Genomic DNA, 14,011 nt, shown 5'->3' with positions numbered 1-14,011 from the left:
TCCTGTTTACAGGAAAATTTATGCTTTAACATATACCACAATTATCATGGCATGGAATTAAAAGAACACAATATAACTACAGGCAGTAAACACTGCACGTCATGAGTCTGTCCTTTCTGGATTACATACATTTATAAGAGATTCTTCAATAAAAACCACCAAAAATAGAATGCCAAGTGTAGGTTGACAAGGCAGAATAAACAGCTACAGAACTGGTAAGACTTAAGACATCATAGGTAAATTAACTTTCTTAAACTGCTGGGGCAATATATTTTCTTTAACCAATTATTTAAAAATACGTCTTTTCTTCATGTGTATTACCCCAGATAAGTTTTTAATTTTTTTAACCTATTACAAAAAAAGTAAGTGTTAAAGTTGCTTTGTGTTTGCTCAAGCATGTAACCTTTATGTAACTCTATGCTCTTTTGTGAGTAATGGAAATTATTCTCAATTTCAGTAGCTCCTTATTAATTTAGAACAAGTCTCTAATCTGATATTTTGAGGAAGCTCTGCCACATGAAAATAAAATCTTTCAGTATATTTAATGATGAACTTTTAAAGAACTAACATGCAAAAATTAAGAATTTTTAGAATCCCTAGCATTACGGTTTCTTTCCAAAACTGTTTGGAAACCATGATCATCTACCACTGCAGTCACATGATGTGCTGACATACTAGTCATTTACTTAGACACCTCCAAAGTATACTAGTATTATACAATAATGGAATATTTAAATTAGCAGTCAAATTCTTCTTTGTATTGTGGCTTTCAAACATTTGGATACTGAAAATAAATGAAAGCTTGTTTGTGGACAGCTTAGAAAATCACTATCCCTGAACACTTTCTCATTATTTAGTAATATGCATTCTACATCTTTTGAACTATGGTTCTCTCAGTTCGGGTTTCTTTGAGTTAGAAGTTCTGTCATAATTCAGTTTAGGTGATGCACTAGGTGATTGTCACTCAATCCACTGTACCTGCATTTCTTCCACCGACTTGCAGGAAAAAAGTTTGCACTCCCTTAACCTGTGAGACTTGACTAAAGGAAAAACAGAACACTACTACCACAAAATCTTGTATTAATGATTTGACATTTCAACCTAAAACCAGAATGATCCTAAAGCATATCAAAAATTCATTCATAGTGTGTATCATTGTTGAATTAAAACCTTGTATGGATAAAAAGATCAACTGAACCTCTTGCTGCCTAACTGGAGGCATAAAGCTTTCAGGAAAGGTCAGACAGAATGTGTAAGTCCGTGCATACATACAGCTATACTAACTTCTGTACACAGCTTTACAATTGTGCTACAGAAAAGAAGTGTCTATCTGATCACTAAAATGCAAAGATCCTCTGATGTCATCCAACAAAGTTCAGCTTTTCATACTTAAAATTCCTAAGCACGTCCTTCTGGTTTAAATAATCCTCACAGCCAGACCGGCTGTCTTTTCTCTGCCACACAGAAACATAGGAAATGCTCTGAAGCACTAAAGCAACATGAAACAAGAACTCCCATACCCCTCCCTTCTAAGTAATGTATCGAAAGCAGAAGAAGAATGGCAGCAACTGACCTGCCAGGGATAGAAGAGAGGTGTTTGATCCAAAGGAACTCTCAAAGGTGCAACGATGACCAGTTCAAACAGAAGACCGAGCAGAAGTGGAACCACACCAGCTAGCAGTATAGCCACTATTAAAGTCTTCATTATCTAAAAAACCCCAAAGACATCCAATGTGTTTATCAGAGGACTCTTTTTGTTTGAACTTCAAAATGTAACACAAAACTACAAACAGAGAGAGCTGGACAAAAAAAAAACCCTACACAGACCTTTAATTCATACATACATACCCCTAGAAATGATTTTTATTACATATGTAGTTTTGCAATGTGAGTTTTCAAGATTGGGTCCTAACTCCATGCCCCCTCCAGAAAAAGGCATGACTGTGCCTACTGGTGTCCACGTGGTTTTAAACCATAAAAATCACCTTTGACTGTTATCAGTAGGGAATACTATCCAGAGGCACTTCATTACGTTGAGTATTCTTCTGTGTTGGAAAATTGGAGAAGAATCTTTCCAAAACTGATTTTTTCTCCACTGAAAACCAAACCTTAAAAACTCAATTCATTATGGAATATTTCGAAGTCTTTCATTTTTAAGTCAGATTACCATGCTTGAATCTTTCTTTTGTTCTAGAATTAGCTTAATTTACATGCATCATCCAAAAATTAGATACAAAACTAGTTTGACTTAATTAACACGATCAAGAGAGAAGGGACAAAGGACAAGTAGAGCATTACATTTTAGCTCTGAATTTTCTTAAAGAAACTTAAGATTTCCTAAACGAAAATGATGCATGAGATGCTTGGGAAACAGGGTAATACATGAAATACTTATACTGCTCTTCTGTCTGTAATAGTCCAATAAACACACGAGCATGTCCATCAGAAGATGCCATTTATGTTCAAATGTTTAAAATTACTACACTTAGGCAAGAAATCTACTACAGAAATCCTCTAAACTGAAACCACGATAAAAAGGTGGGATATAAATTCATTGCCATGGTAAGAATCTGAACTCCCAGTAATAAAAAAGGATATTTTCTTTAAAATTATTAATCTGAGTAACACAAAGATCTGACAAATCAAAGATCTTTCTGAAAATATGCATCAAGCTTCTTTGTAGACACACATTCTTCATCATCTATCAGCTTTCCTAGCTTTTTTATTTGATAATGTCAAGTTGCTAATTGAGTAATATTTAATCTTCCAGGTGTACATGCAAACATAAATGTATTTGAGCACACATGACATATGGGTAATATAATGCAACATAGTCACTTTTAAAAGAAAACAGAAAAACATACACATATATATAAATATATAAACGCAAACTTATTTACACTGATTGCTTAACATTGTGCTAAATGGCTTACGGAGATAGTTACCCTATGCAATGGGAACGTAAGCTGCAAAAGTTTCAAAATGGTCTGAAAATGAAGTGTACATTACAGAGTAAAACCTGCCAGCAAAACTGAAACAGCACGTTTTGTTAGCTACTTTTTTGAGAAGTCAGTGAACGTTCTCAAGACTCACCATGAGAGACCACTCTTTGACCTTCTGAAAAATCACTCTACGACCCTGCGGCATCCAGGCGACCAGCACTGTCACTGCTCGGATAGTTAGCCAACAGACGTAAAGACCACAAGCAGCTGTGTACAGTTCATGGATTTTGGCAGTCCCCGTCCAAAACGACATTAACCATCGGCCAGCAAATACTGAAAACACAAACACTGTTAAATAGAGTAATTCTTTTGGATGTATTAAGAAAGGATGCCTATTAAAAAACACTTATCAATTTTATTGTTAAATATCAATGCACAGATAATACTCAGCATAAAACAGCATTTTGGTACTATACCCCTAAGGCACGAAGGTGTGAAGCACTACGTAAATACTTACATAGATGATGCCAAACATACACGTAGAGGGCTTTTTTCCCCTAAAATTTCATTACACCAGCAATGTGAACTGAACTACAGCAAAACAAAGCACTGAATACTGTACTATGCAGAGCCTAAACACTAATCTTAAGAACTCCAAAGGCAATAATGGATTAGGGCATAAGCTTGAACTTAAATCTTATGAGCTATGTTTGGGTTACTTCACTGCCTCATCATTCTTTAAGACTTACTGATGGGTCTTCTGAAGCTCTCTGACAAGAACGTGAGACTCATTTGCTCCATTTCATTTTTTTAATAGTGTTTCTATTTACTTATATTATAGTGGAATTATTTTTGTACTACTATTAAAACCATCACAAAATTCATAACTCTGATCACAACAGATTGACTTTACAAGGAGGTAAAAATGATGTGGCGCTACAGTAGCCAGGTTATAAAACTCAAACAAGTTTACATGTCTTAGTTTGTTCCAAATTATTAAGAAAAACCTACAAAGCGCTTTTGATTCGGTTAAAGTACTTATTCATACATATTTGGGAAGCGGCACGTATATCACTTCAAAGTCTCCTAGTGACCTGTCATGATGACACCTTCAGAATATTTAATTAAAGAAGATACTGTAGAAGACCTAGTAACAACCTATACATTTTCCTTCTCTAAATGGTAATGCAGGTGCAAGACTATCAGTTCTCTTTTTCTCTCAATGCTACTGTAGAGGTTGTCTCAGCACTTGGAGACCTGCCCTTAAAAGTATTCTACAACAAAACAAAGGAAATTGCAATCTCTGTCATTTAAATACAGGTATTATCTCTATCATTTACATTTTAGACTGTTAAAATTTGATGATGTACCATTAAAAATGAGACAAATTTCCATGTTTACTCATTTTAAAACCATTGTTTAAAGTTAAAAGATCTGTTACTGTTGAGCATGGCAACATGATGAGTTGTTTTTAATGGCAGTTTTATAATAATAGACTTACCTGGTAAGGTAAGGCAGATAAGACTAGCAATCAGTAATGTTATGCACATGAAAACAATCAAAAGAAATATCTGAAAGATGGAAAAAAGAGAAACAGTTTAAGTTACTTAACCAAAGCCAAAAAACCCAAAAATATGTATCATCCTAGAAAGGCAACTAAACTAGAACGTTCAAATACCAACTGAGGTTTCACTGCATAAGTGATAAGAAACCTATCCACAGTACATACAGCACACCCACAGTACTGTGTATTTCTTTTCAAAGAGTTCATATCAGTTTTCACAACAGTAAAAACGAACATTTGAATGACTGAAGTTCTTTGTTATGTTACATTAAAAACATAATTTCTATTTCTGCACTGACCAACACAACAATTCTCAGTTAACCCTGAAAGGTTTCTAGCTCTGTATGCCAGATAAGCAAGTCAGTGGTTTTATAAGGAAAACCTTGCTGCGAAAGTTCTTCCACATGCCCTCAGGTTTATGTGACCAACAGCTGACAGCAAAGCTGGTGGCTCCTTAGTCAGGTTTACATCTTGTCAGAGATTTCTCATGTACTTGACTTCTTTAAATATTTGAATGTCTAAAGCACCACGTGCTATGAAGTTCTGCTTCACTAATCAAAGCCACACAACAAGCAAGCCTACTATGGGAAAATGAACACCTTATCATAACAGACTTCTAAGAAAATTAAATCTGTAACACATTCTCCGCTGTAAGACTTTTGGAGACAATGCAGATCAGCCTCATCTCTAGGTTAGGATCTTCAGCACTGCTTAAAGGAAGGAAAATCTTGTGATTCTGCGGACACTAGCTTGCGTGAAGAGGGATGATTCCACAATGCCCTGTTACTTGCCAGGTGACAGCCACATACCCTTTTTTCACAGAATACTCTCTTTAGGGTTGGGTATCCCAAACACAGAAAGAAGAAAGCCAAAGTAGCTGATATCTGGACTGTAGGCAAAAAACCCCCAAACACCTTTCTCAATGGTGAGGAACAGATGGTGTGACTTTCTTGGGACCAACAGTTACTTGGGGAACGCTGGGGAAAAGTCAGTCCGTGTGGGAACAAACAACACACGAAGAACTAAAGCTGACATGAAGCTTTCAGACGCCATAAATGGCTGCTTCTTGGATCAGTGAGCAAGAGAATGTGCAAGAGGAAGAGTAACTATTGACTTGGACCAAAACAACGCACAGGCAGCAAGTCATTCATATCACAGAAGCAGCACTGACAGTGACTGCAATATACTCAGACTCAAAGATGTTGCAAGGACAGCCCTCCTCTCTCCAAAATCCACCACAAAATATTATTTCAAAAAAGCAAACTAGCTAAAATGAGGATGTTAATTAAAAGAATATGAAAAATAGTAGTCAAAAGGAAAAATGCTCACAGGAGATTGATTTAGGTACCCTGAAGTGGAAGTTTGGCACAGTCTCCCCAAAGTTGTCACAGTAAACAGTAAAATAAAAATGGATAAAAATGGCTTCCAGAAGATATTTGCAGAAGTTGGAAATAACATCTGGGGGTGGGGTGGAGGAAAAAAAACCCAACCCAGAAAATGGATAAAGTCTAGTAAGTGAAATTCAAACCTACAGCACGACAAGCCAAAAGGGATTTTAGAAATAACATATCAAATCTATGAAAAGTAATTTAAAATATATTTTTATAGTTTTGTTTTTTTTTTAAAGGATCAACAGTGAAGCAATAAAACCTAAAAATCTTCAGGAGAAAGCTTGCCAGAGTTTGCAGGCTCTGCTGACAACTATGGATCATAAAAGGAAGGCTAAAGAAAGGCAAGGCAGTAGTGGGAAAACAAATTCTACACATCAGCATTTGTTCTGGAGAAGCTTTGGGAGGTCCCTGCAAGACAGCCTTTGTTTAAAAAAAGGAATGAGTTGGAAGAATTGTCTAGATTGCCTGATAAAACTGATGATAGGCTTTGATGTAGAATAATTTTTAAAAAAATCTGATCTTTTGATTTTTGTTTGAGATTAACAGTATGTACTTAACTTTTTAAAAAAAAAATCAAACCCATAGTTTTACATGCTTATTTGTAACTGAAATAACATGAAGGATCAGTTCTGATTGCTTGCTTAATTCGTATGGACATAGTGAGTTCTAGTGGAAAATATTTATACATAATAAAAACTGAATATAAAAGACCTTCTTCTAGGTTCTCACAACTTGGTTAAAATGAAAAAATGTAATGAAAGCATAGAAAGATCAGATGTTTATACTTTTTTCTTTTTTTTCCCCTTCTCGAATTCTTAAAATTCCAACTAAGAAAATAATCAAAATATGGTATTGTTCCACAGTGAAAGTCTGTGCAGGAGACACTTTTTTTTAAGATTAATTTATCCAAGTAGAACCAAGGTCAGTATACCAAAAATCACAACTGAAGTACCTACAGATCCTGAATGATTCATTATTTAAATGTTTCAAACAAGTGGAACCAGGGACATAGAATCCTATCAGTGAGCTACCATGTGTTTGAGATTGTGCAAGTGCTCGTCACATCTCTTGATGCAAACAACGGAAAGAAATTCTATTGAATCAGATTTTTCCACAGAATGTAGAAATAAAAAGAAGTCTCCAAAGAACAACTTAAAATGTCTAGATGAAGGTAAGTAGACCAGAAAAAACAGTCTGACAGCTGGATATGGAACTGCTTAGTTATTATCACCAGTTCAAGGTCAGCACCCCGAATTACTGAAAGCTTATACTACGCAATGGTTTGAGAGGGGGAGAGAAGATTTCAGCACGTCCTCATCTATATGCATCCACAAAAAATAAAACAACCCATGCAAAGATAGTTCTAGAAAGGATTTAATGAGTCCCTAGGCTAACACACCCCTTCCTTGAAAGCAGCATGTCCACATTACAATTGTTATATATTGCCAGGTCACAGTAAGTGAGAATCCACTTTAATTGCCTCCTTGGCAGCCAAACAGGGAACTAATTTCAATTAACCTGTCTGTCATCCCAGTAACTTCATAGGAACTTGACTCAGTCTAAGTGAAAATGTCGCAAGTATCATATTTTCTTTAAAAGTAACACAAAAGTCTTATCTGAACTTTGAAATGTGTCTAACTAATGTCTTCTGCATATTAACTCAGTTTTCAGCTGGACCAGTTTCCTGTTCCAGCTCATCATGTGTGTGTTCCAGCATAGACTAAGAAGGGAAGAAAGGAGCAATTGCCATGGAAAGAAGACTGGCACTACTCCTTTCAGTAGTAAGTGTGTATTTATGCTAGATTAAATTGGTCATAACAGGGAGTCGGAGCATGCTCTGACTGAGACCAAACTGATGTAGCAGCAGCTGCTATGAGAGGGCAAATTCATTCTGCTTCCCTAGCCTTTTCATCCCTGAGCTACTTCCTCCCACTGCTTCCTCTACAACAGTGCTGTAGCTCATGCATTCCTGTAGAGAGCCATTTCAGAGGGTAAAAACAGCAGTGGAGGGAATTTACTCTCTCCACTTTTGAAGCCGCAGCTTCAAAACACCCAGAAGCTCAACAGTTGTAAAATCCTAAAATACTTTCAAATTTGCTTTCAGTTCTACTAGGCTGAGGTGGGTTTTTTTTTGGGGGGGAAGCAAGCTTTATTTTGTACTTTGTTACAAGAATTCAGCTGGATTCAGCATTTTAAGGAAACTTTAGAAGCAATACTGCACTGCTCTAACTTCAGCCATTACTTCCATTCTTGAGCTATATCTGAAACCATGGTAAATGAGCTGCATTTAAGTTTATATTTTATTAACTCAGAGTTCTGGTAACAACAAAACAATTTATCTAGTTTGACCTACATATTATTCTATATCCCTATAGTTACAAAGGAAATGTTGTTGGCAAATATTTAACTTTCTAGAACTTCCAAGTATTGTAACACCTTTCTGTGTTTAATATAGACACAAGAGAAGTTCTCAATTTAATTTCTTAATAAAGCAAAAGAAGTTTAAAATACACTTCAGCTACAAGACTTCAGTACGCCCTCTTGAAAGCCATGGCTTGGTTAGAGAGACTCCCGAACTACCCATTTGCTGAGGGGTTATTATATTTCTCTCCATTACTGTTAGGAAAATAAGATATGAACTAATAGATAATACACAACACATATGGGATCTATTATATAAATGGTAACTGAAGGTCTTCAGTTACAGGCTAAAAAAATATTGTGAAAATAACAGTAAGTCTACTTTTTAGAAAGATGCAAACTGTACAAAACACAAAACCAACATGACCCACCACTTGACTTCTGATAACATGTGGGCCAAATCTTTCTTATAAAAAAATTATACCCATCTTCCAAATGCCTTTCCCTTTTACTGTAATGTGTTAGATATACCTACCCTGAGCGGGAATTTTAAAGGCCTACGATAAGGCTGGAAACCTACAGGTCCTCCTTGTTGAAGTATGGCTTGATGGGCTGCATGAAGACCTTCTCCCACAACTGGAATGGCATTATTATTGCGAGCATGCTGGTTGTTAGGCTGCTGGTTTGCATTGTTTTCATTCTCTTCCTGGTCGCCAAGTAGGTAAGAATGGAGATCCCTGTAACAATCAAAATTTCAGTTTTGTTCTGTTCGGTATGAACGAGAATCATACACAAAGACAGGCCTACTCAGAATGAGTACAAATTGTACAAAACTCATACAAGAGTACTGGCAGAATTTACTTATCACAAGTAAAATAAACCATTTGCCAATAATGTACTCAATGTCATCCTGAACACAGAACTTAAGAAAAATGGTAGTGTGGATGCAGATCAGAGCAGTGGGAATACAGCTACAAATGAAGACCGCTTATCTCTGACTGCTTTAGAAACAACATCTGGTATTAAAGTTGTGTATATAAATGGAAAATTGCATTGATATTTCAGTTCGTATAAGCAGGCAGCTCAGTTGACAGCTTTTATTGTACTGCTACTAAGCTCTACCGGAAACAAGTGCCTGCAAACCTAAACTGTACAAGGACAGTACTGTATTGCTATAGACATGTTTTCAAAAGTACACAGTCCGGCAGAGTCTTCCAAGAAGTTTCTAAATTGCTCAAAATCTGTTCACAACTTTCTAAGAATATCAATCCTAGGAAGAGCCAATCTACTTTAAAAAGTATTCCATTGATATTTCTTGCATAGAACATTAGCAAACAGATATTTGAGTAAAACTTCTTAATGTTCATATTGGGTTTTCTGGGGTTTGTTTTCCTCAGCTTTAGCAGAATTTTTATTAGCAGTAAGATGCATGCAGATATTCTATTGGCAGGCAATGAAGACATTTTCACAGCAGTTTGCTTTTTAAGAAAAGCAGAGGAAAATATTTTCATCTTTGCTCAGCTAGAATTGCTGAAGAGATTTCACAATTGTTCTTAACAGCTGCAACAGTGGAGAAAGGAAAGCCCTTTCTATCATCATGTCCAAAATTCTCTTCTTGCATCATGCTTAAACACTATCAAAACATGGACAAATTAATTACAAAAATAACTTCCCAAAATGCAAACTAAGAGAACAGTGGTGGAGAGTTTCCTTATGAAAAGCTAAAATAAATATTTTGGATTGCAGTGGAAGAAAAAAAAAATCTTTCATTAATTTTCTCAGAGTCTCAGACATAACTTAGCAAAGAATAAATCTTCATCCTAATAATATTAATGCCCACAATGAGCAATACATGATGGGAGAATGCCAATACACTCCGAAGTTAAATTTAAAAGTTGACAAACATATGAACTAAAAAATAATTCTAATTCCTAGAACTCTGCCTGGCAGTCTAAATTAAAGAACCTCACTTTGTATAATAATTTACTTCAGCTGACAAAGATACAGTTTATCCTTCTTTAGAGACTGGACTTCAAAATCCCCAATTTAAAAGTATTCACTTCTTCAGCTTAATGTTCTAAATGCTTTTCCCTCCCCCACTTATAGCAAGAAATGCAAGATCTGCACATGAATTTTACTTAGATGACTCATGGAAATGCTCTGCTGACGTGTCTAATTTTTTCCATATAATAGAAAGTTAACAAGCTGTGTCAGTCATACTTTTATAGATTTTTTTTTTTTACTAAGCAAATGCTGTAATACTGCTGTACTATAAAATGCAGCAGCAAAAGAATTACTTGTCAGAGACTAGTCTAGAAGTAGATACAACTACGTCTTAGAAGAAGGTGCTTCCATTGGAAATCACTATACAAGTTTCTCATCCCGTATTTATTTGTAAAATGTAAAATAGCTAATTCAAGCTACTTGTTAGGATAACTCACTTGAAAAAGCATGCTGCTTTCACATTAAAAGGCTAAGCTGGACACAACATTTGTAGCTGATTCTGACTTTCTGTACTTACAGCAAGTAGCCAGCAGTAACAGTCCATGCTCGTACAAGACCTTTCAACCACTGTCTTGTATGACCTTGTTCTAGCAAAGCTGGAAGTACCACCTGAAGCAAAAGGAGCTCTAGCGAAAGTTCACTTACTGGAGCATCACTAGAAACAATGGGAAGAGTAGGAAATCAAACATAAGGAACATTCTGATAGCAGACTTTTACACTGAATTATATTAACACCACAATAGAAAAGTGTGTTGGATGCCAACAGGAACAATTCTTAGGTTTTTGCAGACATTTTTCCTTACATACTACTCTGATCACAGGTTAAGTGTTTAGGCACTTAGGTGCACAGTGCACATGAAATTTAAGAAAAAAAACGTTGAGAAAGATACCAAAGAATACGATTTGCTCTTCTATTTGCTTCTATCTAAATAATAACTGAAACAACAATGAAACAAAGATAGAGCTATCATTAAAAAGAAATGCAGTTACAGGCATACTTTTATTCTTGAAGCAACGATAATCAGGAATGAATGTGAAAAACACGGCAGCAACTTCATTATCAAAAAGCTGAAGGGGAAAGTGTGTCGAGGGCATATAAGCACCGAATAGTTATCATTACGGAAGTAATACAAAATGCCTTTTATTTTCCTTAGTAGCTTTTTGTTTGACGAATTGTGTGATGTATCCACATCCTTTATCTTTTTACTTTTCTAGAACAATGAAGTTTAGATTAACTGAAAACAAACAAAACATACCAACGTCACATTAATGCTAAAAGAGTGTAAGTACACAGTTTTCTAGTTATAGGGAGACTGAAAAAAACCATCTTTTTAAAATTAAATGCTTACCTGTAGAGCATAACATTATATGGAAGAAAGGTAGGCAGGAGATACTTAATAATGCGTATAGGAAGCCAGAGCATGAGCAGTACAATTGATCCAAAGACAATCTGCAATAAGGAAGTGAAACAAGTTAGTCCAAATACCAAAAATCCCAAACCTAGTTTCCCACCCATCTCTGACATGTTTCCTCTGTGTGGTGGGTTAGCCCTGGCTAACAGTCAAACATCTACCCAGATGCTCGCTCATTCCTTTCTCTGCTGAATGGGGAGAAAATAGAAGGAAGGCAAAAAGACTCATGGACTGAGAAAATGACAGTTTAATGGAGAAAGCAAAAGCTGTGCAGACAAGTAAAACAAAGAGAATAATTCAGTTGCTACTTCTCATCAGCAGACACATAATTAGTGACTTCCTGGAAGGCAGGGCTGCAGCACATGTTAACAGTCGCTCAGGGAGACAAATGCCATAACCATGAACATTCACCCTCCCTCCTCCTTTCCCACAGCTTTTACTGCTCAGCATGGCATCACATGGTATGGAATACCCCTTTGGTCAGTCTGAGTCAGCTGCCCCAGGTAGGCCCCCCTCCCAACTCCAGCTCGCTGGAAGGGTGAGGGAACAGGGCAGAGCAGGCAAGAGGAAGAGCCTTGACGCTGTGCAAGTGCTTTTCAGCTACAGCCAGAATACCTGTGTGTTAGAATGCTCTTTCAGCCACTAATCCAAAGCACTGAAGGACTTGGGCCACTATGAAGAAAATTAACTCCATCCCAGGCACTCCAATATGCTATCATGCCCTCGCCAAATAGGACTGTGTCTGAATAAGCACTGACTGACCAGCTGACAGTTAGGATCATGTCAGACCGTTCTACTTTCTTCCCTCTCCCCCAGCACTGGAATTACTATTTTTGGATTCGTCTCTTTCCTTAGTGGCTGAGTTTTCAAGCAACTTGTAGAAGCCTCAAAAGATCTTTCTTTCAGTTTCTCTTTCCTCACATTCTAAATTGGATGAAAGATCAAAATTTAGCAGGGAATATCAGGTACATGAAGACCATGCACTTTTAGAAATCCTGTTTCCTTAAGGAATCAGATTAGAAACTGATTACATTTTAAACACATTCTTACACTTCACATAAATGCACCACTATAGACTAAAAAGGCAAAATCCGTGTTTAACTATGTAAAAGAGGAAAAATCAAATCCCATTCTTCTTGAAACTTAATAGTTTATGTTCTCTGCAAGAAATTTCTTAAAAATATTGAGAAAGAAACAAAGCTTGAGAAGCGTGTTTTTTGAAACGGTAAGCTGTAAATGATCACCATTCTGGGTCCCATATTCTGCATGAGGGTGGTAAGAGTTCTGAATTAATTAGCTAAGCAAATCAAAAGGTGAAGTTCAAGTAGCTGCCAGTTCCAATGCAGCCTGATAATCTCTAAGACTTAGTAACAAGCAGATCTTTGCTTATATTTGGGCCACTTGCTGTGACACAAAGTTTTAGGCAGCCAAAGCATTATGATTATCTGAGGAAGAAATACTCAGAAAGGCAGACAGGTCAGCTCCTCTCACAGTCTGTTAGAGAGCCCTTTAGAACAAGATCTCTCTATAAGCTTCCACTGCTCAAAGCACTTCAGGTGTATTAATACAGTACGTCAAATAATGTTTCTGGTATGTCAGTTTTCACATCTATGTGACTTTTATGTCAAGAGACAGCCTGAGAGCCTTCCCTTACTGCATGCTAGGCAAACTTCAGACAAACAAAAAGGAAAAAACTTTGTTTTCAATATTTTACAATGATAATCTGGAAACAGACACCACTGACCAGATCAGCATAATCCAATAAAAAACTTAACTAGAAAGTTACTCCACCCCTGCTGCATTACATTAGCTGATTGGACACACAGTGTTTACTGAAATAACTAAAAGCATAAGGAAAGAGTTACATGACATACAATATCCATAATATACATTTGCTGTCTGAATACACAAACATTTCCTGTAATTTTGCATAACAAGAAGATAATCACCAAAAAATTTGCTTTGGAAGGGACCTCTAGAGGTAAACTAACCCAGCCTCCTGCTCTGAGCAGACCCAGTCACATCAGGTTGCTCGGAATCTTATCCAGTTGAGTTTTGAGTATCTCAAAAGATGTAGATTCTGTTGGCAACCTGTTCCAGTGTCTAATCATCTTCATGGTGAAAATATTTCTCCTTAAATAGGCAGTAGCATATCTGGGAGCTAACATATGACATTTTCTTTCCAAATAAAGAAATTTTTGAGAAAAGTCCTTACCACTGATAAGATAAACCTCCTGAGATGTCTGTAAATGGGCAGGTGAATCATTTCCTGCACAGGATTAAAGTCTGGATCATTCAAGTTCCTGAGAAACCATAAGACACCAGGTCTCAATACCT

At 36.5% G+C, this 14,011-nt stretch overlaps 1 protein-coding gene across 4 annotated transcripts in view; it reads right to left on the bottom strand.

Annotated features, from left to right (window-relative positions):
* The window catches only part of MARCHF6 (membrane associated ring-CH-type finger 6), a 55,387-nt gene that overhangs the window by 7,555 nt on the left and 33,821 nt on the right, over positions 1-14,011 (bottom strand). For 2 of the 4 annotated variants that reach the window (XM_064443374.1, XM_064443373.1), the window contains exons 16-22: positions 13,890-14,009; positions 11,612-11,712; positions 10,780-10,917; positions 8,794-8,995; positions 4,444-4,513; positions 3,094-3,290; positions 1,574-1,708 (exon numbers count right to left, since the gene is read on the bottom strand). In XM_064443374.1, the coding sequence (XP_064299444.1) occupies positions 1,574-1,708; positions 3,094-3,290; positions 4,444-4,513; positions 8,794-8,995; positions 10,780-10,917; positions 11,612-11,712; positions 13,890-14,009 (963 nt within the window). The remainder of the gene's footprint in view (positions 1-1,573; positions 1,709-3,093; positions 3,291-4,443; positions 4,514-8,793; positions 8,996-10,779; positions 10,918-11,611; positions 11,713-13,889; positions 14,010-14,011) is intronic. The other 2 variants (XM_064443376.1, XM_064443375.1) reach the window with 1 other exon arrangement.

Source organism: Phalacrocorax carbo, chromosome 2 (genome assembly GCF_963921805.1).
Source record: "Phalacrocorax carbo chromosome 2, bPhaCar2.1, whole genome shotgun sequence".
In the NCBI taxonomy this organism is placed as follows: Eukaryota; Metazoa; Chordata; class Aves; order Suliformes; family Phalacrocoracidae; genus Phalacrocorax; species Phalacrocorax carbo.
This window is presented reverse-complemented; position numbering and strand designations above follow the sequence as displayed.